Below are 25731 nucleotides of genomic sequence, written 5' to 3'. Positions count from 1 at the left end.
CACACTCTGCCAGAGTGGAACCTCAGAAGCTCCATGGCTTTTTGGACTCTACATTGCCAGTCTGCTAATGGCTACAGAGAGTGCCAAATATTTTGAGGGAAGAAACCTGTTTTTGGAATGATTCCAGCTTTGCACTGATGTAGATGCAAATCATTAGCATGACAAAGCTTTACCAAACAATAAATGCTACAATCTCCATGGACAGATCTGGGAACCAGGCAGAGGCACCGCTTGTGAGGCTCCCTCCTCTGCATTATCTCTGATAATTCATATCAGAGTGGCTTTATTAAAACCACAGATTAGGCTAAATATTTCTTTTATTTATCTTATCTTATTTCTTATATATGGGATGCAAAACAAAATCAGAGGAAGACTAACAAAAAGAGAGATTTGAATTATGTATTTTTTTTGAGAAAATAAAAAAAATGGTAACAAACATGCCCCAACCAGTCTTTTCACCCCAAACAGCAGCTGTTGTGATGGCAGTACAACAGCTCTGCAAGTCCCTCTGCCTTGCAGAAGACTTGCATTCAGGCAGAGTCTGGGGTCCCCAGGAGTGTAAGTTTAGCAAAGAGCAGCTACATCTCACTGTCCTGCCTGGCTGCTTTTCTCTGAAGAGTTGCAAAGCTCAAGCCCATTCTTACTTTGTGCATCTGTTGTGTTGTGAACAGTCACCATCGGGACACGGGGACCTTGAAAAGGAGAAGAAAAGAACTTGGTTAAATTTCTGTCAAAACACAAACACACACACGTGAACCTGGTTTTGAATTCCATGGAGCTGAAGGCTCTTGAGACTCGCTTTTCACGCAAGAGTAATCTAAAAAGCAAATCACACTGGTGTTAGAAAGAGTTTATGACTAGATGACAGTACTGTAGACTCAAAGACATGTGAGATTTCAAAGCTCTTTCCCAACAGACCACTAAATGCATCTTCCCCTAATTTGTAAACATTATAATTAGCACAAACACAATTAAATCACTTGCCTTTAAAATTATTCTAATGACACCCAAACATCACAGCACAAAGCATTTACATTTTGTATGCTATGGATAAATATTGCTGTTTTGCATATTATTTTCTCTTAATGAATTAAACACCAGCTTGCCTCTCACACTAAAAAGGGCCACATATTCTGTCTTAAAAATGCAACATTTGGCTATTGAAATCAGTCATTGTTATACAAAGAGGATTATCATTACTGTGCAGTGTACATGAGTGAACCACACAATTCACTGCCACGAGATGCTGCAGCACTCAGGATGCCACAATTTTAAGCACAGGATGCTGCAGGGTGCTTTAGTCCTTAGCACAGTGATCTGGGTTCATCTTCTTGTTCAGAAAGCCATCAAGTGGCTGATGGAAAAATGGGATGGCACATGAGATCAAGCTCATTTTATGGTTGTCAGCTTCTCTTTGTTTTTCAGTTGCCATCTGGTGACTGCTCTTGGAGACAGGACACTGGGCCAAAGTGGGCTGACCCAGGACAGCCACTCACATGTTGCTCCCGTGCCTGTTTGTAGATTTTTCCTTGAGCCTGGCAGTACTGCTCAGGATGGTGAAAGTGGCCCTGCAGTGATGAAATGGTGAATTCTTCTCCTCAGAGACAGTGGATATCTTACTTTCCTTCCCTTTCCCCACGATGTAAAGTGGTACAACAGCACCAAGTGTGAGCAGCTGGGGGAAACTGTGTGCCCAACAAAGATCCCAGCAACAGGGCCAGGAGGCTCCCATGTTGTGTGTGTGGGAAGATATCAGAATCAGCGACCCGTGGAATCATCTAGGTTGGAAAACACCTCTGATCGAGTTCAACCATTAACCCAGCACTGCCAAGCCCACCACTAAACCATGTCCCTCAGTGCCACATTTACTTGTCTTTTAAATACATCCAGGAGTGGTGGAGGCTGAGTGGCTCCACCACTTCCCTGGCCAGGCTGTTCGATGCTTGGGAAACATTTTGGAGAAGCAATTTTTCATAATAACCAGTCTAAACCTCCCCAGGTGAAACTTGAGGCCATTTCCTCTTGCCCTATCACTATTCCTTGGTAGGAGAGATCCACCCCACCTGGCTGCACCTTCCTTTCAATAGGTTGTAGAGTGGTAAGATCCCCCTGAGTTTCTTCTTCTCCTAAACACCCCCAGCTCCCTCAGCTGCTCCTCACAGGACTTGTGCTCCAGACCCTTCCCCACCTCTGTTGCCCTTCCCTGGACAGGTTCCAGCACCTCAATGTCTTTCTTGTTGTGAGGGACCCAAAACTGAACACTGAATATCAAAAAACCCAACGTTCTTTAAGCTTCAAAAGTAAGACAGCTTTAAGAGACTGACATTGACTGAGATTTCAACTCTTTTAAGTTGCCTTCTGAAGCCCTTCAACCTACAAGCAAATCCTGTGGGATCATCACTTGTGCAATGGCAATTGGTGCAGGGCTGGCTGAGAAAATTTCCCTGAAATGCCGTAACTGGGAGTGTGCACACAAAGGGCAGCAAGAACAGGTTCCTGTGAGCCTGGTTCACAGATACAGAGGTATCAACACTGGTTTGGTGCATGAAGTAAGTTCTTGAGAGCAAGAAAAGCTTTAAGGTACTATAATTGTGTCAGTGGTTTTCCCTGTGCTGCCAAGAACCCACATCCCATTAAAGGCAGAGTGTTTCATCCAGACCTTACCTATACAGAGAAAAGGCAGGAAAAGATTTTATTTATATTTAAGCTGACTAATATGGCAACCTGATTTTATTTCCTTGGAATCAAGAATCTACTCCCATTCTTTGACTAGCACCATTTTTTAAATGCAGGAAGGTGAATTATCACGCACTAAGGAAAACAGGTTTACTCACCAGGAATTAGCTGAATTTACCTTTCTCCTACTGATATACATTGATATGCTGACCATATTTACTTATAAATCTGCCCTGCTTTTTCCCTGCAGTCCCAGAAGCCAGACTGCTGGAAAAGCAGCAAGCATAATAAACATGGACATGATAAAATCATCACTGAAAATAAAAGGAATACTCCCAAGTGGCTTCAGTTGGAGCTAGAGCAGTCCTTTAATTAACACCAAAATGTCAACAAAAAGAAAGGGATAAAGAGAGAAATACAATGCATATAATACTTTTATTTTCTAATATATTTTTCCTTTTTTTTTTTTTTTGTTGTTGGCACAGAAAAAGCTGGGAGAAGCTATTAAATAAAGAGGAATTCTAGTATGTAGTTTAGAAAGTTACATGTATTGTGTATTGTGTTAGTCTCTCTCTACTAACTACTGCTTTTGTTACTGTGTCATCTCCCCAAATCAATGTTCTTAAGCAAAGTTGTATGTAAAGATATTCAGTTTGAGGTAATATGAAATTTAAAAAAGTAATTAAAAATTAACAAGTCTCCTTGAAAAAGTAGATTTTTTACTTTCTTAATTTTTATTTTTTTTAACAAACAAGGAAAAACAATAAAGACAGACAACTACAGAGTAGAATCATCTCTGTGGAAAGGATTACTCAATATTAAATATTCTCAGTGATAACACTCCAGCTAGAGAGTGCATTTCACTTGTGAGCAGGCTGAAAGTCATCAAGAAGAAAAAGTCACTTTTTCAAGAATGACATAAATTGCTTATTTCAATGCCAGTTTTTAAAGTAAAACAACCCAGTTACATGCTAGACTGTGTCTTTTAATACACACACATCAGAAGTCTTTCAACACTCACAAGCTGAGTGCCTAATGCCTGACAGGGACAGAAAGAATTCCTTGAAAGGAGAATTGTATATTCATTAACTGCCTCCCCAGCTCTATTTTTAAACCTGTGTTGGTGTGACAGTCCCATTACACATGCCATCTGCTAAATGCCATCCACTGTCATGTGTGGATCTGAGAGGGAAACCTAATTTGTTCAAGGAGCTGCTGGGAGCTGACAGAAGCAGGGTGAGGACATCCCCTGCTCCGTGTCTCCTTCCTCCAGAGCCCGTCCAAAGGGGCTTTGATGGGGGCTCCTGAGCCCCAGCACATTCTGCTGCTTCTGCTCTTTAATCTGCACTGATGATCCATCCCCCTGTGTCTATCTACCTGCCCTCCTCAGAAACCTTGTGACTGCTCTGCCTCTTGCTCACAGGGGTGCTGAGAGCATGGGAGTGGTGGAATCCTTGAAGGGTAAAATTCACTTGAGCTCCTTGAAGGATAAAACACAAAGTTCTCCCTCCACTTTAAGAAAGTAAAGCAGATACTGAGCTACTTTGCCCTGATTTGCAAAGGTAAGAGAGACCCAGCTCATACCTAAAAACCTCATGACTGTTCCCAAAATCATGGGCAGGCCACTTTCTGCATGACATGGTGAAGATGATGCTGCTGGATTTCTTGCCCCAGAGGGGTGGGTACGAGCAGGGCTGTGACACTCCCCAGGGTGTGGGACTTGGCACTGATGTTTCCTGCCACCTCCACCAAAATTTTTAGCGGTGGCTCCATACAGGCTCCTGTTATCCCTCTCTGCATCCTTGTGTTGAGTGGGATGGGGTGTGCTTGAATGCCATTGCAGGCTCCACTCCCTTCTCCTGCCTCCAGCATTGTACCAGCCAACTCCAGCATCCTGACAGAAGTTTAAATGTTATTTCTTTATTTATAGCTTAAGGCAAAGGAGCAAAACCACCGACAAAACTTCTGCGTACATCACGCTCTGTCCATCACAGATAGCTGCATGGTTAATAATGCTGCACAAGACTCTAGTTACATGAATTAGATTTTCAATTAATACAGCTGAAAGTCTGGGTTTATCATAAGGCCTTTGACTTTAAAACCATTACTGTAATTATCCATGCAAGAAGTAAATTGAGCTATATTGCTGTAATGACAACAGGCAAATTTATCACCCAGGGAGTGCTACCCATCATGATCTGAATGGGCACAGAAACTCAGTGCCTCAGTAAATTGATAAGAAAAAGCACTGGCCATGGTTTTTCATCAATTTTCAAGCATCTTTTATTATTATTTCTAAGAGGGTTTTGCTTAAACATGAACTGAAAGAATCTATACCATAAGGTATGGTATAGATTTTTAAAATAAAAATAGAAAATCATTTTACAACCTTGAAGAAAATATTTACCAGACATTTTATATGTAATACTTTTTATATTCCAGGGTATTCCTGATGTCTTCATGATCTAAACAGCATAGGGAAATATATCAGTTAATATAACTTTAAAATGAAAGTAGTGATTATAAAAAGAATGTGAAGTAAAATTGAAAAGTTAATCAAAATTATAGAAGTGTTTAAAAAGGATAAAAAGAGGAATTGTCTTATTCTTCTCATCTATATTCTCAAAGGCTTCAATGTTGCAGATAATTTCAGACACCAGAAGCTAAATTCACAGTGTGTAAACAATGAAAATTCAAATACTCTCTGCCAGCGCCACCAGCATATCTCTTAAGCAATGATGAATGATTTAAAAGAGCAGCTGCAAGTGATGGGACCTGAAAGGGTCTGGCTCTGCACAAGTGAGATAATTGGCAACAGCCATCTCTGTGTACAGATTCCAGATCTCTTTATTTGCTAATCCATGAATTATTTATATGTGCCACATAAAGTTCATATGTTGGGGCGATATTATCAGCCTAATAAATAAAGACATGGAGAGTTCCGTGAACCACTGTTCACAATTAAAAGATTTCCCCAATTTGCAGTATTTTCCAGCTGATGCTATGGACAGATGTTTGTGCTGTTTGCTTTGGCAACCTTGTTGACATAAACATCAAACAGATTTATGCTGCTGTTCACCCTCCCCAAGGCATTTAATTTTTTAATCAAATCTTCACTTCCTCAAATGTAACTTGTCTTGTAAAATAATCAATCCTGGCTTGTTCTCGGGCAACCACTCTGATGGTACTGCTTGTCTCTGCCCTGTGTGATACTGGTAATAAATTTCATGCTTACTTTATGTGGAGCAGAAATAAATCTGGGTGCTCTGAGGCAGCATCAGTTAGCAGTGACTAGAGGGAAAATGAACAAGAGATTTGGTCTTAATTCCTCTACACAGAACAGGCCTGATGGGTTCTTCAAAAGGTTGCTGGAATGAATAAGCATGGTCAGGTCCATTCCATGGGACTTTGAGAGGTGCCTGCAAACAGCACTGGGAAGCTGGGCTGGCACTGACCATCCCATCCCACTCTCTGCCCTGTGGACACTGAAGGACACAGAGCTTTTGGGTCTGAGAAGATCCTCCCTTGCTGCTTCAGGAAATTTTGTGTTCCAAAAGCATTGACAAACACCCTCTAAATATAATTGGGTTTGCTGATGTAATTCCTTCTGGTGTCCTGCTCTTCTAGTAGAAGCTGCTTCCAGCTTGAAGCTGTACTGGCTGTCACTCCCATTGACCCCTTTTTGGGGTTGTTCCAACAATCTGTTTTCTCCTAATCATGAGTATTTCCATTTTAATCAGAGTAGTCATGTCTCCCCAAAAGCTCTCATCCAGTCAGATACTCTAGATTATTTTAACTCCCTTTTGTAGGACAAAGTTGCTTTTTATCTTAGTCTTTGATGCAAGAGTGTTTTACATTCAGTTCCTCCTTCCTGAACAGAAATTACCAGAACTCTACCCCTGCTGTTGAGGATGTCCTAATTGGTTTTTATAGTGAAACTGCTGCTTGCCCATTCTGTGGAAAATTCCTTGCCTGATCCATCCTAAAATAGCATTCACCTTTTCCATGACCCCACAGCAGGTAGGCAGTTTGCAGACATCCAGTGGTCAGTGTTGCGTGCCCAGGCACCATCTTCTCTGCTGAGGCATTTGTAACTTTTGAGCTTCAAACATACATGAAAAATTCTTGCCCTGAGTCACCACGTGCCTAATTTTACTCTTTTTACTATTAATTTCTCCCAATACAGCCCTGCAAGACATCCAGCTTCTCTAGTATTTATCTCTGCCTTCTGATGATGCTTATCCGCTTTTTGTCTTAAATTCCACCAGCTTCAACAAGCTTTGTGTCCCCTGGTTGCCAGGGAACAACCTGGGTAAGGTCATTTCCCACACCAGCTCCTAATGAACCCTGCTGCTGATCTCCAATTAGCCTCTTATTCCTCTTCATCATAATCTACTTCCTGTTCATTTTGCTGGCACTTAACCTTCGCTCGCAATGCTTTCACTAATCTCCCTCTTCTCCTTCTTAATTAATATCAGCCAATGAGGTGTCACATTGAGTGGGCTGAGCCTTTCCTCCCTTTCATGAGGCTTTGGCTAAGGTTTCAAGAAGCATAATGCAATAATGCATGTGGATGGATCCAAAGAGGAACGTGGGAAACATACAAACTCCAGGGCATGGAGCAGGTATATAACCACTCTAGTGATAAAAATCAGCTGTGAAAAGGAGGTAGATTAGGAGAAATTGTTTGCAGAGTTCATGAGCCTGACAGTGCCCCTCTGGAGCTGCAAGTACCAGAGGTAGGAGGGAAAAACTCCAGTTCACATGGGGGTAACTGACTTCCCAAAATCCTGGACTATTTTGTTCTAGTATGCTGGTCCAAGCTATAGAATCTAAACAGAAAAATCTCCATACTTAACTCCTTTTTTTCCCCAGTTTCTGTTCTTGAATACCTCAATTTAACCTCTTTCAATTCAGCTTTAATCCAGGCTTTCTGAAAACTCTGGAAAGAGACAAAACCAAAAGTTTACACTTGTTCCTATTTTTAAAGTCCAGGTTTCTTATTGGATTAGTACATGCTGGTCCCTTCCCTTCCAAACCAAACCATCCCATGATTCTATGATGTTCAAGGAAAAAAAGATAATTCCTTATAATTGCAGCATGAAAGAAAATACTCTGCCTTGGTGTATTATATTCAGTCTCATTAACAGACTGAATAAAACTCCGTTTAATATTTTCTGTTTCTTTCAATAAAAACCTCATATAAATTGATTTAGACAATCCTAATTTATTCGTTTCCATAAGTAAAATTCTCTTGTAACAAAAGAATGGCTTCCTAGCTAATTAAGCGATAACTGGTGCTGGATATTAACTTAAAAAACACCACCAACAACCTATCAATACCATTGCTTCAAATTTTCTGGTTATTAAGCTGTTTTCCTCTCAGGAGTTCTCAGGTTTTAATACACCCTTAATGTACTCACTGCATTAATAAAGGGCTTAGCAACTACCATCCAAACAGAAAACAAAAGCCAGCAATAAACCTTACAGCTGGTCCAGCTGGCAACCAAGGTGAAAGAAGCAGTTTTCTTCAGAGGAAGCATTAAATCTTGTGGGATGGGAACATCTGTACTACCCACTGCAGAATAATGAGTTCATCCAAGGTTGCTCATATAGCTGGAAACAACGCACATGCACCCTGGTCTTGACATGCAGGAGGCTTCTGCCTGATTTGTGAGGCTTCATTATTTGAAGCATCAGAGGAAGCCTGTTGTCATGGTCATTTATCTCCTGTGAGTGGAGCTCAGCTAAAATTTTATATGTACAGAATGACCAAGTGACAAGAACCCTGGCTGGAAGCAGATGATAGATCACCTTCCTCTGGGCAATGCCAGCCAGCTCATATTTACAAGCAAGAGCCAAAATGAAAACAGCATCAAAACATGTAAAAGCAAAGAACACATAGGGCTTTGCAGGATGGGGCCATTTCAAAGAGGAGAGGAGTTTTTTCTTTAATTCCACATTATTTTTTCAGGCACTAAAAATCACAGACATTTTCTATTCATTTTCTTGTTAAATAATAATGCATATTAGTTTGGATTCTTTTTCACCTGTTTTTATGTCACTGAGTGTTTATGGGGAGTTTACAACACATTAAAAATGTACAAGACTAGAGTGTAATAGTTTCTAACATAAATGAGAGATCTGCCTAAAGGAAGAAAAAATGTTCTGGAATATCCACAAAAGTCACCATTTTAATTAATCTCAGACTATAGAAATAACTGAAGCCATCACTTTAATTAGTCTCAAACTATAGTCATTCCTGTGTTGTTAACAGGAGGTAGAAAGCAAATTCTCACCCAACTTCCAAACCAAGAATACCATCCTCTCTTTTCTTGCAGAAAAAGCTCTGGTGGTACCTTCTGTTTGTGCCAAAGGGGGGTTTCATACCAGCCTGCTGTTTTGCAGTTGTAGAGCATGTGAGGGAGTGAGAATGAGCATCCCCCACCCTGCCTTCACCCACAGGATTTCTGACCCATGAACTGCACACAAAGGACTTGAGGAGCGAGAGCCAACCTCGGCTGTTAAGTAAGAAAAGAAGTCAAATGTGAATTATATAGTAATTATAATATAAATAGGGCCCAGAGATTAAGCCTGTGCATGCTTTCAAACAGCAGAAACTAATTTAGGCTTCATAAGCCTCAGGAAAAGTTCCAGAAGGTCACAGTTTGCCTGGAAGCACTAATTACAGCCTCCCGCTACCGCGCATACAAAACCTGAGGTGGTGGCAATCATCTTCGTGTGGAAAACCACTCTGGTCACAACAGATAACACTCACCCAGTGACCTGGGATGTGAGCAAGCCCTGGGAATGCCTCCCAGGCCCCAGCACGCTGCTGTGCCCATTTAGCATCCCGCTGGGTGGCAACCTGCAGGCACAGGGCCGGGGCACGCTCGGTTCCTGCAGGCCCTGAGCACATTGCAGGACATTCAGCTGTGTGTGAACGTTGTCTCTGTGCTTCTGATGCTTCCTGGGTTTTTTTTAGACAGGTATTTTGGGTGTTTTGGGATAGAACCCAAGCCAGGATACCTGGCTTGTGTGGTCACACAAGGATAGAACCACTTCGGTTCTACCCCAAGATAGGTCTTGGGTATCTTGGGTGCCCTGCTTTACCCAGACAGACCCTCCTATGTTCAGACCCCCAGAGCACACACTGACAAATACTGGCTTTCTGCCCCTTGCTGTAGACCCAGAACCCAGCCAAGGACAGCTCAGGCTGTTCAGAAAACACAAACCCTCAAGAGCTGCACATCAACAACCAAGTAGCAAAAATTTATATTGAAGAATACTATAGCACTTGGTGGGATTTTAAAAAAATATTACATCTGGGTGGAGTGATGAAAACCATATTTAATTTTTGAATTATGTAGATTATAGATACCATTCTACTCTGGAGTGCAGCAGTAATAGGCTGCAGTCATTAGGTGGCCCATAAAAAATTTCCAAATGATCCTTGGGGTGGTCCTGTGCAGGGACAGGGGTTGACTTTGATGGTCCTTGTGGATCCCTTCCAACTTAGGGTATTCCATGTTTCTATGACGATGAAATCCTCACTGAGGTTCCCTAAGGCATTGAATTTAGAATTGTCCATTCTCATCCCCACCTCAGCACCTTGGTCCCATGCCAGCATGTCCTACTCCCTTGCAAGATCAGAAATGTTTGTAAAATCATCCAGTAAAACAGCAGAACGGCTTCTAGAACTTCTGATCCCAGCAGAAAAAAAAATTCAATTTAATTTTCATTTAGTTCAGTTCCTGGGCCCAGCTCAGTGTGAGCCTGTTCGTAGCACAGGCAGCAGGTTGGTGAAAAAGCCCCTGAGGTGGACAGAGAATGGATCTGCACTGGCTTTGTCTTCCAGTCCTTGTGGACAGGCAGCGCTGTGTTCCTCTGAGATGTACTGAGGAAAAATGCAATAAGGAACTTAACAGGGGGTTATTGCATTTCTCAGGAAGGTGAGGTGGGGCCCAGGGAGGCACAACCTGTTGGGACAGCAGTAGAAACAACCTTCCCTGGGTTTCCTCCTCCCATTCACCACCTGGCAGTTATTGTTTATGGTGTCAGCAATAAAGAAAATATTTAAAGCACACTCTCAGCCTTGCCTGAGGTCTTCAGAGCTAGTGGCGTGGCTACATGGAGCTGTAGCCTCCAGCTGGAGTCATAAAATCCAGGTATCAGCTTTTCACATTTGTTTAAACCTAGGTGTGCCTTCTGCACTTTTATATCCATATGCTCTTGACTTGGTTAATAAAACCCATTTTCAGTGCTAATAGTTATTACAGCATCCAATTAAGTCTCTTTAGATCTCAACAACTTAATTTATCATGATATTTGTCAAAGGTCACCTGCCAAGCTCTAGCCCTCTTAGAGGGACCAGCTGCATTGGGAAAGCATTTGCTTGAATTCCAGTAGGAAGTGAACCTTTCTAAGATGCTTTGTCTTTGCCATGATGGGCAGTTTTATGACATTTTTAGTTGACACAAATCCAGAAATCTTGCCAGGCAGTAGGCTTTCTACCTAACTAAATTTAAGTAGGGATTAAATGAACGTATCTCCTCTCTGTGCACTTAATATTGTTTTCAGGCCCTGGAGTGAGATATTTGTACCCACAACCACAAGCTTTCCCTGGTTATCTGCCAGAGATGCTCCAAGTCACCATGGACTTGTTACCTGGGAAGGTTAAAGAGGACCTTCAGCTTCTTCATTTCTCAAAAGCAAGAAAAAGAGTTTCTATTATTTTAATTTGGGCATTATGGACAGAAAACTCTCCTAATGAAATATTACCCCCGTAGCATTTGAGAAGCAAATTGTTTCTCTATTCAAATCCTTCTAAGAAGCTCAGTAGCTCCATATCAGCCACAAGAAGCAGCTAGCACACACGTGCATGTCTGAGGACCCTCCAAGTGAAAAAAAGCCACAGGAAAATATTCCCCCTTGCAGCTACATTGGATCTCCCAGATCCTGATACACTCCCAGTGCTGTGAAAACACATAACGACGTGCTTTAAGCCAAAATGGGTTGTTACATTTTCCATATCTGCTTTAAGTGGTGCTACAACTCAAACCCCAATCTGGTTTGAGATCCCAGCCTGTCTCTAAAGGCACTGAGTGCTGCTATGGGGGCACGAGAGGCTGGGCTTGCTGGAGCCCTGTCCTGCAACACACTGAGGGCTCTTCTGCTGCAGTGGGGGAGTTGGGAGCACCTGGGAGAACTGGCCCTGCACTTTTGAGGCCCGTGGTGTAATTCCAGGCTCGTTATTGGGTTGCTGTTGAGATGAGGCCGTGCCTTGTTGACTCCTCACTCCAGGGCCATTTAATCACTTTACATGCTGGTCCTGCCACAGGAGTGCTCTCCTGCATACTAATGGCTGGGTTGCTGTGCTAGGAAGGTTTCTCTGCAGTGAATAGACTGAAGATTCACCGAGGCTTTCAAAAGCATTCTGGAAATTTATCTGTCCAGGAGCCTCTATGCCTCTCATTGTCGCTGCACGCCCAAGCATGCAGTCAGTAATGGACTTCATTTTCACAACCCCTCTAGGAAGCTGGAGTTACAAGACCTGCTTGAGTTCTCTAAAGGAGCTCGTGACAGCAGAAAAAACCCAAATCCACGTGTCCTAACCAGCATTTGGCAGCTGGTTAGGATTTCTCAGAGCACTGTTAGCAAATGTGTCTTTGAATTCTCCATGTTTGGATGCTGGTCAACAAATTAAAGCAACTATTGTAAAAACCACCTGTTTGCAAGTGTATGTATCATAGGGATCCAGCTCAAGCTTTAGAGAATCCAACAGTACTGTTCAAAAAACATGATTATTTTGTAGCAGAAAGGGGAACAAAGAAGCAATCCACCTGCTTTTTGCTGATATATTTGCCGAAATATGGAGCTGTTTTACAGTTCATAAATAGCCCAGTACATTCAGGGAAGGGCCAATGTGTACTTCCATTATGGCTTGCACTGATGTTTACCTGAGCGTAACAACTGCTAATTACAATCTGCTTCCAGGGATTTTATTGATGAGACTGTGACATGCAACATTTCTACGTGATATTTAAGGCAATACATGGGCAATGCAGAGAGGTTTAAAACCCTGCTTTATGCACTTGTGCTTTGTGAATCATTGATTTACATTCTGCTTGTCCATGGTTAGTTAAAATATCCTCATCTCCAGATTTTCCATTGCTTTCCTGGGATGATGGTAGGCCTGGCCCAAATGGCACAGGTTAAAAGGTCTGATTAAATGAAGGAACTGAGGAAGATGTAGAGAGAGGTTCATTATTCTCCTGCCTGAAGGCATGAACCAACCTCTTATTGCAGGAGCTGGGCAGACACATCCCTGATGGGTACATTATTGCAAAAATCCTGAAGAGAGTTAATTATCCGCCATCCACAATGGAGACAGGCTGCAGAAGGAGTCATATTTCTGGTCTGTTCCAGGAGTTAGTGCTGCTTTTCCTTGGAGTACTGTCTTGCAATACGAAGATGGAAATGGGGGTCATGATACTTGACTCCAGATGTGTCCATAGGCAAGCCCCTAATTCTCACTGTGCCTCTGCTCCCCACTTGGTAAGAGCATGAAAATGATCATCTGGAGAAAGGTTGCAAAAGGATTCTCATACCTTTCCATAATTCACATTAATACCTTAGTGCAGTATTTATTTTGCCAGCAATAAAACTACTACTCCCTGTATCCTGATAAATATCAGTATAGGATTTTCCTGAGGTATTAAATTATATTAAGCTCTTTCTGTTGAAGGAGCCATAAATGTGAAAATTGCTGCCAAAAATATCTCTGTGACATGGCCCTCTGATTTTGATGGAGTAACTGAAGAAAAATGTGATTTGATTCATTCACAGTGAAAGACAAATGTCATGATCTTCTGTCCTGAGGCAGAAAGGATTCAGACAGTTTTATTCACAAAGTAAGTCTTTATGAGCAGAAACCCTGGTCTTTTTTGATGAATGTTACATTCAAAATTTTCACAAGAGTGATATTTTAAGCAATTTTCATGTTAAAATAATTCCTCAAAGCCACTCACAAGAAGTGCAGATGAAACAGACTGAATCCATAAGTAGATGGGCAAACCAAAGCAAAATGTTACTTTGTTAGTGAAATTCATCAACAAATCCATGTGATTTATTGATTTTAATTTAGTTTTTCTATGGCACACATTCATTTCTGTCCAATTCAGCTGATAATCCCATGAGAGAATAAAATACTAGGAAGTTTTCTAAAATATGAATCTCCTCAAAAAAGGTCAGCATCTTTATGCAGTAATGACATGAAGAATAGCCACAGTACTAGAAACATTGCTCAGAATTTTATGTTTGCTGACATTAAGGAAAAAAAATCCTGGGGTTTAAATTTGAGCTGAGCTATGCCAGTGCTGCTGGATGCTGAAGATGGTGCTTCAAAGGTTTTCCCACCCACCCAGCTACTGGCCGAGCTTATCTCACACTGTTCATGGATCTGCAGCACAGGAGGCAGTATTAATGACCCAGTTTTCCCACTTTTCTGACCACCTCCAGCCTCCATTAAAAGTTCCCTCGTCCAGGAGTGCTGGTCTGTGATTTTTAGTAAAAACCCTTCCCATGTTATTAAAAGAAAGCAGGAGAAATCTGGTGAGCAATCCCTGACTGGGTTTAGAGAGATGGCACTGGTCAAGGACACGAGCCTGGGTTTGGATCCTGGTCCCGACAAGCACAAATGCTTCTCCTAAAGCAGCCCTCATCAGAAAACACTGATTTCACTCAATGGATTTCATGACTTAGACTCACCCACATGAAAAAATTCTCTGTCTATGGTAAACTCTAGAAGCACCAAACATTTCAGATTTCTGTCATCTTGAGTTATGTCCACATCAGTGGGCAGAACAACCTGGATACCTGAAAGGATTCCAAACCAGGGGTTTAGACTTCCCCACAGTGGAAGGCTGAACCTTGTTAAATCCTGCTCTGGGCTCTTTGGTGCTAAAATGTGTTTGAAAGCAAAGTCAGGACAACCTGCCACAAAGCAGAGCCAGATCATTTGATGAAAGTTGGTAGTGAAAATCTTTACTGACCCCAGCAAAATTCTGGAAAATAGAAAAAATGTGGAATAACAAAAGGACTTTTCAAGGCTCAGCATAAACCTATGAAGTGAAAGCAGCAGGTGATGCTCCTAAGTGTTCCCATCTCCAGATGGTGTTTCCAAGTTTCACAAAGAGGGAGGAAAGAAGATAATTATATTCTCTAGAAACACTTTAAGGAGATGAGAAGTTTACAGCTACCTGCTGCTTCTATAAAGAAAAAAACCTTGCAGCATTTGTCTTTAAAACTCGTAAAAGCACAGACGGAATGAATGAATGTCCAGTGGCATGAGAAACTTGACTCAGATCATAGCTAATTTGGTTGTGCTTCTCCTTCATTAGTATGAATCACTCTCAGAGGAGATCCTTAAATTGCAGAGTTTTTTCTAATCAGTGCTTTTGTACCACTTGTTATCTGTGAATAGGATTGAAACATGATTTTGTCTGGCAAGACGTAAGAGCAATAAATCCTATTTTTAGGACTTTAGAGATTTCCCAGGCCTATAGGCTATTTCCTCAGTGCCTCAGGGCCAGCACTGCCATTACAGAGCTGTTGTCACAGCGGGGAAAAGCAGATATACCCAGACAAATTCCTTTTGTACTTGTTCTTTAGGTATTTTATCAAGCACAGCTCAGTTACAACATAACATTTTGCTCCACAGCTGCAGAGCTGCCTGCTAGGAAGGGCAGAAATGGCTTCATTTCTGTTACCTGTCATTACTCTTCTACAGCATCTAGGCTAAGCTGCTGAGAACCACCATGCCAGAGAGGACAGTGCCAGAGAGGAGCCAAATCAGGTGACAATATTTTAACATTTTTCTTACAAGAATCTGTTTTCTTCTCTCCAAAGATAGAGACAGCTTAAAGTCATTTGGCCTGCACAAGACTGACAATAAAGGCTGCCAGTCAGCCACAGCCACAGCTTCCAGCAGAGATAATATTCGAAGAGACAAGATAAATAACAGTGGTTTTATGGCATTTTGGAACAAAACAATCTTATTGTATCTGGAAGAAGAGGAAGGACTATAGAAGAAGATAGTTCCCTGTTCAGTTACACTGCTGTCCCTCCTCAAAGTGAAAGCTGTTTCTTCCCTAATTGGTCACTGGTTGAAGAATAACACACAGTATAGGGGCCAAGGCACTTCTCTATCAGCAGCAACCATGCAAAGAATGAGACAAATCTCCCCTTAGCCTTTGTTATAGCCTTCTCCCCTCCAATTTTCTTTGTGACATCCCTAAAAATTATTAATCCCTTCTTGATAACACAGGATTACAGAGAACTTTAATTAGCAGGCTGGTAGGCATCCCAAGAACAGCACTGCCCTCCCCCCATAATTTTCATTGTGTATTAAATGTCATTAATTGCAGAGATCTATGCACAGGCCAGGGTCTCCCCTCCAGTCCTCTTGCCTCAGAGCCAGAATGTATTAACCCTTTGTGGGGAAAAATCACACCTCCCTAGGGCCAGGATGAGGTCAGTTGATGGAGAAGGACCAACTGATGTAAAGGATGCTACGATGCCACAGCCTGCAATGTCAGGGATGTGAACTCCAGGCTCCAGGAAACATTTGCCAGCTCTGTGAGTCCAACTCAAAGTCTCAGTGATCTCACAGATTTTTTTATGATAGTGAAGACACTGCAGCCAAAACACCAGAGTACCAGAGTACCAATTGTCCTGTGACAGGAAGGGCTGCTTCCCTTGCTTTCCCCATGAACAACCTCACCAGGAGTTGAGTTTTATTAATGCTGGCTGGTTGCTCTGGGGAGAGACAGAAGGAGCCACTGAAGACAAACTGTACCTAGGTACAGTGGAAATACTAAAACACTGCACAGTTGACTACAGGGGTAGTAATTGATAGGGTTTCATCCTTCAGAGAAGGAACTATCACTTAAAAATGGGTTTAACTGCTTTATTGGCTGGCGTCATTCAGACTTGCACCCTACGTGTCTGAGTCCCACTCAAGAAACAGGAATAAATTGCTTCCCATAGCCAGATTTTGCAGTTTCTTATCCTTTTCTTAATGAAATTAAAATGTAGCCGTTTTAGATGAGAAAAATCCATCCTCAATTAAATTTATGCATAAAATAGCAAACCACTTCCATCCAGATTTTATTTCTGGTTATCTCAGAGGGAATCAGTGGAGGTGCCTGTGCTGGTTTATGACAAGAGGCAGAAGTGTAAACCCATGTTTTATGGTGAAATTGACAGTAAGAGTGACCTTGGTCAAGCAGATATTGCTTTTTCAACCATGTCTAGAGGAGATAATCTAACAGCAGTCTGCAAAGCATCATGTTTCCTTAGATCCTGCTACAGTAATTCAATCATGAGCATATAAAATTAGATGAAAAATAAGGTAACTAGCCTTCTGGGACTGACTGATTGCAATAAATGTTGCCTCCTGACAGCAAGCATTACACTGTCCTCTTTCAAGAGAGGTTACCTTCTATTACAGCAGCTGCTCTCATTTCAGCCTGTGCCAGGTAGCAAGGCTGTTAAATGTATTCTGCAGGACAGCAAAAAATCTCTTAAAGAAATTATATTTTGCTTTAAAGCACCAAAAGAGCAAGCAGAAAACTTTCAGCTCTTGACCTTTGGGATCAAATTAATGATGTCAGACCTTTCTTGTTTTTTTGGGGGTCCTTTTGGGGAAGATATTTTCCCTTAACCTTGGATTTCATTTAAGTATCACAGAGTATTTTATAAGCACTGATTGATTGCTCAAATCTTACAAACCTTGCCATCCATTGTAGAGAAGTTCAGCTGAGGCACAGTTATGTCTGTGGCTCTAAACTCAAAGAAATTTGCAGCAAAAGGTCACAAAAGAAGGGACAAAGTGAAACTGAAGTATGGTGGAGGTTATTCTCTGTCAGTACAGAAATTGTTTTCAAGCCATAAAAATTTGCCCATGTCTTTGTCCTGTGGACAGCTGAGAAAATACAAATTTTTAAGCTATTACAGGCTTGATAACAGTAAAAATTTAATTTAGCTACCTCCAAAGATACATATGGGGCTGACATTGGGTGCACTAGTGATCATTATGAACACACATTTTCATGTCACAGTCACAGAGTAAACAGCAAGACTTGAGCTCTGGGTGCTTTTATACATATTGATGCATTTTATACATATTATGGAGATTTATATTTATCTATTTGATACATGTTTAGATACAGATTTATGCATGTTAGACATATTATGGAGAAGAAAGTGCTAAACAGCCACTGTCTGGTCTTGAACACTGGCTCCAGCTGTGGGGATTTTTTGGGGGGAAGCAGAGATGGGAATTCCTGGCAGAAGCCCTTGGGTAACAAAACAAACTCTTGTTCACCCTGTTGGTGGGCTTGCTCTGTCTGCTTGATCAATCACAGGATCTGCAGGGCGCCTTGACAGATCCTCATTCAAGGAGCTTTTCCTTTTTTGTGCTATATGTGCATATGAATAAATAAGATCTTTTGTTAATCTAAACTGTGCTGGAGCATGAATGCTTGGGAGCAATAACCCAACACCCTGAGGAGCTGAGGCATGGTCAAGCTGTGGCTAAGCACTCTGAGGAGCTGTTAAAGAAGAATTGTCCTCTTAGTGGATCCAGGTGATTCTCCATGAAACCACAGCACCTATTTATATCACCAAAGTCTGACAGGATGATGTTTCTATCCAGAAATTTTTCCTTCATCCAGAACAGAGGTTTCCACTGACCTGCTCACATCAGCTCAACAGGATCCAAAGGGAGCTGTCCCTGCTGCAAGTGCACCCATAGCACACATCTGAGTTAGATGGATCCTACATGAAAAATGCCGAAAAGAAATGTGTTTCCTGCAAACTGCTTGAAAGCAAATAGGCTGAAAGACCTCTCACTTTCAGTCATGTAAATAAGGAATAACTCCACCAAATGCAATGGTCTGATATTTTTATAAAATCACTGAAAATGGAAATTCTACCAAGATTTCTGTATTTTCTCATGTATGCATAATTTTTTTAAAGTTTTCTGAATGGAGATACTGAGATGAGCTCCAGAGATGAAGCTGTGCTGTATTTGTGCTACAGTGAGATTTGAGGATTTAGTCCTGAATAACTAAGATTCAGACAAAGATATATTCAGCAAATTTAAGTATATCTAACCCTAATGATCTTATAATTGAGTTATTGTTTACAGCAGCTGAGAATCAGGCCCATTGTTTATTATGCAAAATCATTATCTTGTGTATTGGATTAATGTACACACTAATAAAACTAATTAATCTCTTCGGGTATCACTGCAGGTTTCTGTGGATGAGATATAATGTAATCAAAAACAAATCACCTCATAACTGTTGATAAGGCCCTTTAGAAAACCTTATCTTGTTATTCGCAAATGCTTCTAATTACAGTAAAACAATTATCTTGGTGCAAAGGAAATGGACATTGTCTCTGGTAGCTCCTGACAGCTGCTCTTGAAATGAAAACAAGAAGAAAAATGCACGAGGTTTTTATTTTAAAGGAAGGAACTTTGTAAATATAATATTTACTACAGAACTGAATCTTTATTGACAAAGGACACTTCTCTGCATATGTCTGCCATAACTATAAATTCACATTTACAGGTAAGTCCATTAAATCAATTAGTGTATTGCCCTGTTAATGCTCTTTTTCTGTACTGTGTTGCCCGATATATTTTTTAAAACCTCTTAATGCCTCTGACAGGCAGCCTATCATTCCCTTGCAGTGGAAAAACACGTTTTTACAATTGTCGTAGTCCAGGTATTTTACTTTATACTACAGTAATCATTCTACTTCTCCACTTTATCTTGATTATTTCTCATTTTACCATCTCAAATATCCCTTCCTTACCCTTGGTGCTCACCACAAACAGTGGCAGCAGTGGATACTTGGCAGTCAGAGAAGAGACAGCCCCTGCATCACCACAGAGACCCCTGATGTCCCCGTGCCATAGGCACCACCATCCCAGATTGATCAGAGCCCCCTCCAATCTGGCCTTGAACACTTCCAGGGATGGGGCATCCATAACTTTTCTGGGCAACCTGTTCCAGGTCATCATCTTGCTCACAGGAAAGAATTCCTTCCTACTATCCCTTCCAAACCTACTCACTTCTCTCCTGAGCTGTTGTTGAAAATAAGGAGTTTCTTGTTTGCTTTTCAAGCCTTTTCACAGGATCACAGAATCATTGGGTTGGAAGAGAACTTAAGGATCATCCAGTCCAGCCCGTTCTCTGACACCTCAACTAAACCCTGGCACCCAGTGCCACATCCAGGCTTTCATAAACACATCCAGGGATGGTGACACCTCCCCAGGCAGACCATTCCAGAACTTTATCACTCTTTCTGTGAAAATCTTCTTCGTGATATCCAACCTATATTTCCCTTGGTGCAGCTTGAGGCTGTGTGCTCTGGTTGTGTCAGTGCTGCCTGGAGAAAGAGGCCAACCTCACCTGAGCACAGCCACCTTTCAGGGAGCTGCAGAGAGGGATAAGGTCACCCCTGAGACTCCTTTACTCCAGCCTGAACACCCCCAGCTCCCTCAGTGGTTCCTCTCAGGGTTTGTGTTCCCAGCCCCTCACCAGCCTCATTGCCTCCTCTGGATGTGCTCGAGTGTCTCCATGTCCTTCCCAAACGGAGGGCCCAGAGCTGGGCACAGCACTCAAGGTGTGCCCTCACCAGTGCCAAGTACAGGGGAAGGATGACCTCCCTGCTTCTGCTGGCCACACCATTCCTGATCCAGGCCAGGATGCTGCTGGCCTTCTTGGCCCCCAGGGCACACTGCTGGCTCATGATCAGCCGGCTGTCACCAGCACCCCCAGGTCCCTTTCTGCCTGGGCACTGTCCAGCCACACCCTCCCCAGCCCTCAGCACTGCAGGCCTTATTGTGGCCAAAATGCAGGACTGGCCACTTGGACTTATTAAACTTCATCTTGTTAGACTCTGCCCATCCATCCAACCATTCCAGGTCTCTCTACAGAGGACATGCAGCCATTTGAGCAGCTGACTGGTGTGCATTCATTTTGTGTGCAATTTTTTGATAATTAGGCAGAATTAAATTATATAGAATTAGGTTTAGTGGAGTTCTGCATTTAGTCTTGACAGAGCTGGAGAAAACTTCAATGACTCTTCTCCTGAAATGCATCCTCAGCCTCTTGGATACTCTCATGCATTTCCAAAACAGGAAATGCCTGTTGGACCTGCAGATTATGCCAAGTTAAAGCAGATCTATGATGCATGAGCAGGGAAGATACACCACATATTCTGTACTCACATTGTCCATCAGGAACATTTCTGTAAGCTGCCTTTTTGGCAAATTGTCTTCTTGTTGTAGCTTACTTTAAATCCCTCCGCTCACAGTATCGGTTGATGCATCTGAACTTAGTCCCACTCACCCACAGTCAACCCCACCTTGCTGGCCTTTCTCTCACAAGTTTTCTGATGTTTTATATCCTCCAGGTTTTGCTGTTACTTCCCTTTAAGGATGCTTGTGGTGTCTGGGGGAATCTACGTCTACCTTCTGCACAAGTATGCACAGAAAAAGGTTGTAAATATTTGCTTTCTAGCTACAAGTAAAAACATAAAAGAAAATAAAAAATGTCAAGAGTAAAGCTTTAAAAGCAACAGATTCATGGCCAGTCTTTCAAAGCTGACCTCAGATACACAGAAAGTCTGAAGATATCAGTGCTGGCTCTAAATCCTGCCCCTGAGGCACAACAAGTGCACTGACAGAACTCAGCACATACCTTCGCATGTCAGCAGGAAGTATTCCAGATTGTGGCTGAAGGATGCACTGAAATAAGTGCAGTTTTCAATCAGATCACAGGACAGGCACCTCCTGTTGAAGTTCCCATTTGTGCTTGCACTGAAAAAGTTCATACAATTCCATGAAGGTCACTGAGCAAATGTTATTTGAAAGCAACATTACTTGAACCTTTCTTTAGAACAAGAATATAAATCTAATGTGTCCAACATTAGTAAGAGACAAAGTATTTCCATTTGGTTGAGTTTAAATAGCAATAATGGATTTTTTTCCCCTCCTGCTTGAATAGCGAATATATAAATGGATACTGATGTCATTTTGCAAGGTCAGGTGGTTATGAAGGAAGGCACAGTTTTTAAAAGAAAATGATGGTTGCAATTTCACAAGAGGAAGTAACAATTTGGTGGATGAAGGCATGAAACAAAGGAGCAACATTTCAACAGTTATTTATATTAAAACAGACAATAAAGAGCTGGAATCGCTTTCTCTAAGTTTCTTACTGGTTTCACCACTGGTCTGATTTGCTAGGTGCTGCCTCAGAGGCCAAAGCCCTTTTTACAGGTTTAAATAAAAAAACCCCCAAAACTCTGCTCTTAAAACCCCCAAGCAGAAAGGACAGGTTGTCTTTAGGGAACTCTTGTTGAGAAAGGTAATGTGGCCTGTCCATTTGCTCACAGGTTTGCTGCTAAGAGTCCACTGAATGTTGAAGAATTACAGATTACTAGCAAATATTATTAGATAGCATTTTGAAACTTCAAGAATATTAACCAAGAGATCTTTTCAGTATTGCTGTAATGCAGATGAGTGGTTTTTGCTACCATTTCAAGAGACTACCACTCATGAGGCTGAGCAACCCTTTTAGGATCACAGAGACTGAAATGAGTAATCACGGGCTCTTGTTTAGGCTCAGATTTTATCTCTGACTACAACCCTAATTAAATCTACTAAGTCAAACACAAAAAAGGAGAGGGAAAAACTCTGAACAGGTCTTCATCTCCTCTTACTCTGTTGTCTGTGTGGAGATATGCAGCTGGTGAGGCACCAGGGTGAGATGGATGCTGACAAGGAAGAGTGGAGAGTGCTTTCACTCATGCCAGCAGCTATTGAACTGTGCCTGGATTCTGTTTTTAAAGTGAGGTTTTCTTCTTATTTCAATATGAAAGGTTAATATAATTTTAAAAATTTTCTTCAGGAAAATAAACACTCTCAAAAAACTATAGAGTGCACTGAACAGGCATAAAGGTCTCAAAAGGAAAAAAAAAATAATATTCAATCACAGGTAATTTACTTTGTTCTAGTTTTCTTCCACAGAGGAAAAAAAAGTTATGATGTCATGTGAGAGAAGGAAAATGTACTGACTGTCCCTTGTCCACTGATGCCTTCACCAACTCTGCCCTTCACTGCAGATGTTGTGATGGCAGCAGGGTGACTGAGAAGAAGAACAGGACAAATGAAATAATGATTCAAAAATGTTTTTTTTAAAGTTTGTGTTTCCTTCACTCTGTAATCTGCTTCCACAATATTTCACAATGGAAACACTGCCAATAGCTTGCTGTAAAACCAGCCTTTTACTCATCATATACTTAGGGACAATGCTAAAATCTTCTGGAACTGCAGAAAAAGGTTTGTAAACATAAAATATTGTTAATTCTTTTCAGTTTCACGAAGAGGTGAGCTACTATGAAATTTCTCAAAAGCTCTACTGGAAAGTATAAAGATAGTTTATACCATTATTTTATGTATTTCTGAATTCCTTCAAGTGCCAAGCAGTTCTGTTGGAAAGTTTTGTGAAAGTAAATCTTGACACCAATTTAAAATTTGCATTAATATGAGAAAATTGCTAAATGTAAAACATTTCCAAGTGTCAAGCATTTTGTTTGCTATGGTTACACTGTTTCTTCCAGTGACACACTGAGAGATCTTGCAATGCCATTAAAGAAAAAAAAACCCAAAACTTCAGAAACTGCTTCTACTGCAATTGCTTATGATTTGTGTAAAACTGAAGAAATGGGAAGTTCTGTATATGAAGTTACTAAAGCACAAACCTGTATAAATGTCTTCTCCTTGGTGAATCTTCTGTGCTGTGGAAATAGCTGGAGAGGAAAAATAAAAGTGAATTCCACCATTAGAAGGGTGTTTAGAAGTATCTCATGCAACGTCTTCACTCATATTGCCATTTTCACGATCTTGTAAAAGCAAGGGAAGTTTAAATTGAATTAGGAAAGGATGCAGAGGGACACATCACTGAGAGGATCAAGAAAGCACATTGCACACTGCACTGCAATTAAAACAAGCACGGAAAACTTTGGGTCCTACACTCGTCATGTCAGTGGATCAAAAAAGGATCAAGTGATTGAGTGGAAGACATCCACCTTTTACCTCAAGATTCATGGCTCAGAATTTCTTTTAAAGACCTTTCTTCTCTCTCTAGAGGAAGTTTTTACTTCTCTGGCCACATTGTTTTCTTTGCCCAGTTAGTCAGCTAATCAGGGTTTGGCGGGAAGCAGAGCCTGAAGAACACTTTGCTGTCCTTGTTCTGTGCTGAGACTGTGCTGAGCTCCTCTCTGGATAAACAACACAAGCTCTGTTGTACAGTGGCAGCTTCTGGAGGTAAAAGAGTGATGCTGCAGGAGGTGACAAACCTCAGTCCCACTTGTGAAATCTGAATTAAACCCCCAGATGGATTTTGTGTGGATGATGCCAGAGCACAGGAGCAAATGTAGCATCCGTGGGGTGAACAATGCCAGGAAGGGTTTTCATCCCTGCTGAGCTGCTTCCAAGAAGATGCACTTGCCTAGGCACACATCTTGATTGTACAAGTTGTGTGTGGCATTTTCTGCTTGACTAGCCAGTTAAAATGCCAATAAGACTTTGGTGCTGGTTTGCTACTTAGGCCACCCCTGGAAGTGTTCAAGGCCAGGTTTGAGGGGGAACCTTTCCCCAGTGGAAGGTGTCCCTGCCCATGGCAGGGAGCTGGAACTGGATGCTCTTTCTCCTCCAGCCCAAGCCATTCTGTGATTCTGTATTTCTATGATTTTATATTGTGCTGAAGTTATTGGTAATTGAAAGCATTCAAAATCTTGAGGAAGCACTGAGGTCTTAATGATCACTCAAAGTTTGTTATATTCCAGAGACTACTTGCTCAACTGTTCAGTGACCTTGAGTTAGTGAGAGGTAAGAACTTGTATCCACCCAAAAGTTTTTCTGGAAAGGAATCTGTTATTTGATTCCAGAAGCTGTCTAAATATTTTCTTATGTAATTTCTTGAAATGTATTTAAAAAGGGAATGTTTCCAGAACTTATTTTAAAAGCATAAAGAGCAAGTGTGAAGAAGGGTGGGTTTGTTTTTTGTTGTTTTAATTTTTTTTTCCAAATTCTAACTAAATACTTTTTAAATTCTTTTTTTCACACTTCATTGGTATTTTTGCAGGTCAACAAAAGATTCTTTCCAAAACTGGCTTAGTGGTTGATGAAAACAGGCTGCTTTCCTACAGAGGCTAATATCAGGAATTACAGCAGGAGAAATTACTCCTCTGCACACATTTATTTAACAGTCATAGAAAGAGAGGTTTGAACTGTGCAGATTATTCAAAATAACACAAGATAAAAGTAATGGAGTGAGGGTTAGGTAAAGTAAAGGTTAAGCCAAAATGGAGACAGCTTCTGCTGCTTTCTTATCCCCAGCTCCTCCTGCTCACAGGTCTCAGTGCATACACAACACCTTTGTAACCAACCCAGAGCCCAGAGCTAAACAAAAGAAGTCTGAGTTGTCAGGCCAAAGTTTACTCACATTTTCTGCCTCTTTTCATCATATGCCAGTATCTTTGTCACATCCCAATCTCCAGATGTTATAGCCTGCAAGTCGTCATTGCTACTGTTGGGCTGCCAAAAAAGAAAAGAGATTTCTTTATTGTTAAAACTTCTGAAAAATTGAGCTCTTCTGGCTTCATTGTCCATGAAAAATAAATCAAATATCTGCAATTCCACCACTACACCTGCCATTTCTGTGAATACGTAGGCATAGAAAAAACAGACAGTCTGAATCATCTCAACCACTGAAGATAATGAGGTGAATTCAGCACGGAAAAACTTCAAATCCCTTCCTCTAATCCAGCGTGCCCACATGCTTCTGTTTAATCCTTTATGGCAGGGTGGAGATTCACTCATCTACAACTGAGGTGGCATTACAAAAACCAAACCAAAACAATAATAATGTTTGGAAAGAGACAGTCCACTGACCTTTTTCTTTGGAAATTCAC

The 25731-nt window shown here is 41.4% G+C and overlaps 1 protein-coding gene across 6 annotated transcripts in view; it reads right to left on the bottom strand.

Annotated features, from left to right (window-relative positions):
* The window catches only part of DPP6 (dipeptidyl peptidase like 6), a 542989-nt gene that overhangs the window by 14560 nt on the left and 502698 nt on the right, over positions 1 to 25731 (bottom strand). For all 6 annotated transcript variants that reach the window (XM_038127465.1, XM_038127466.1, XM_038127462.1 and 3 more), the window contains exons 14-17: positions 25263 to 25354; positions 23518 to 23565; positions 21456 to 21574; positions 645 to 692 (exon numbers count right to left, since the gene is read on the bottom strand). In XM_038127465.1, coding sequence (XP_037983393.1) covers positions 645 to 692; positions 21456 to 21574; positions 23518 to 23565; positions 25263 to 25354 — 307 coding nt within the window. The remainder of the gene's footprint in view (positions 1 to 644; positions 693 to 21455; positions 21575 to 23517; positions 23566 to 25262; positions 25355 to 25731) is intronic.

Source organism: Motacilla alba, chromosome 2 (genome assembly GCF_015832195.1).
Source record: "Motacilla alba alba isolate MOTALB_02 chromosome 2, Motacilla_alba_V1.0_pri, whole genome shotgun sequence".
Lineage (NCBI taxonomy): Eukaryota > Metazoa > Chordata > Aves > Passeriformes > Motacillidae > Motacilla > Motacilla alba.
This window is presented reverse-complemented; position numbering and strand designations above follow the sequence as displayed.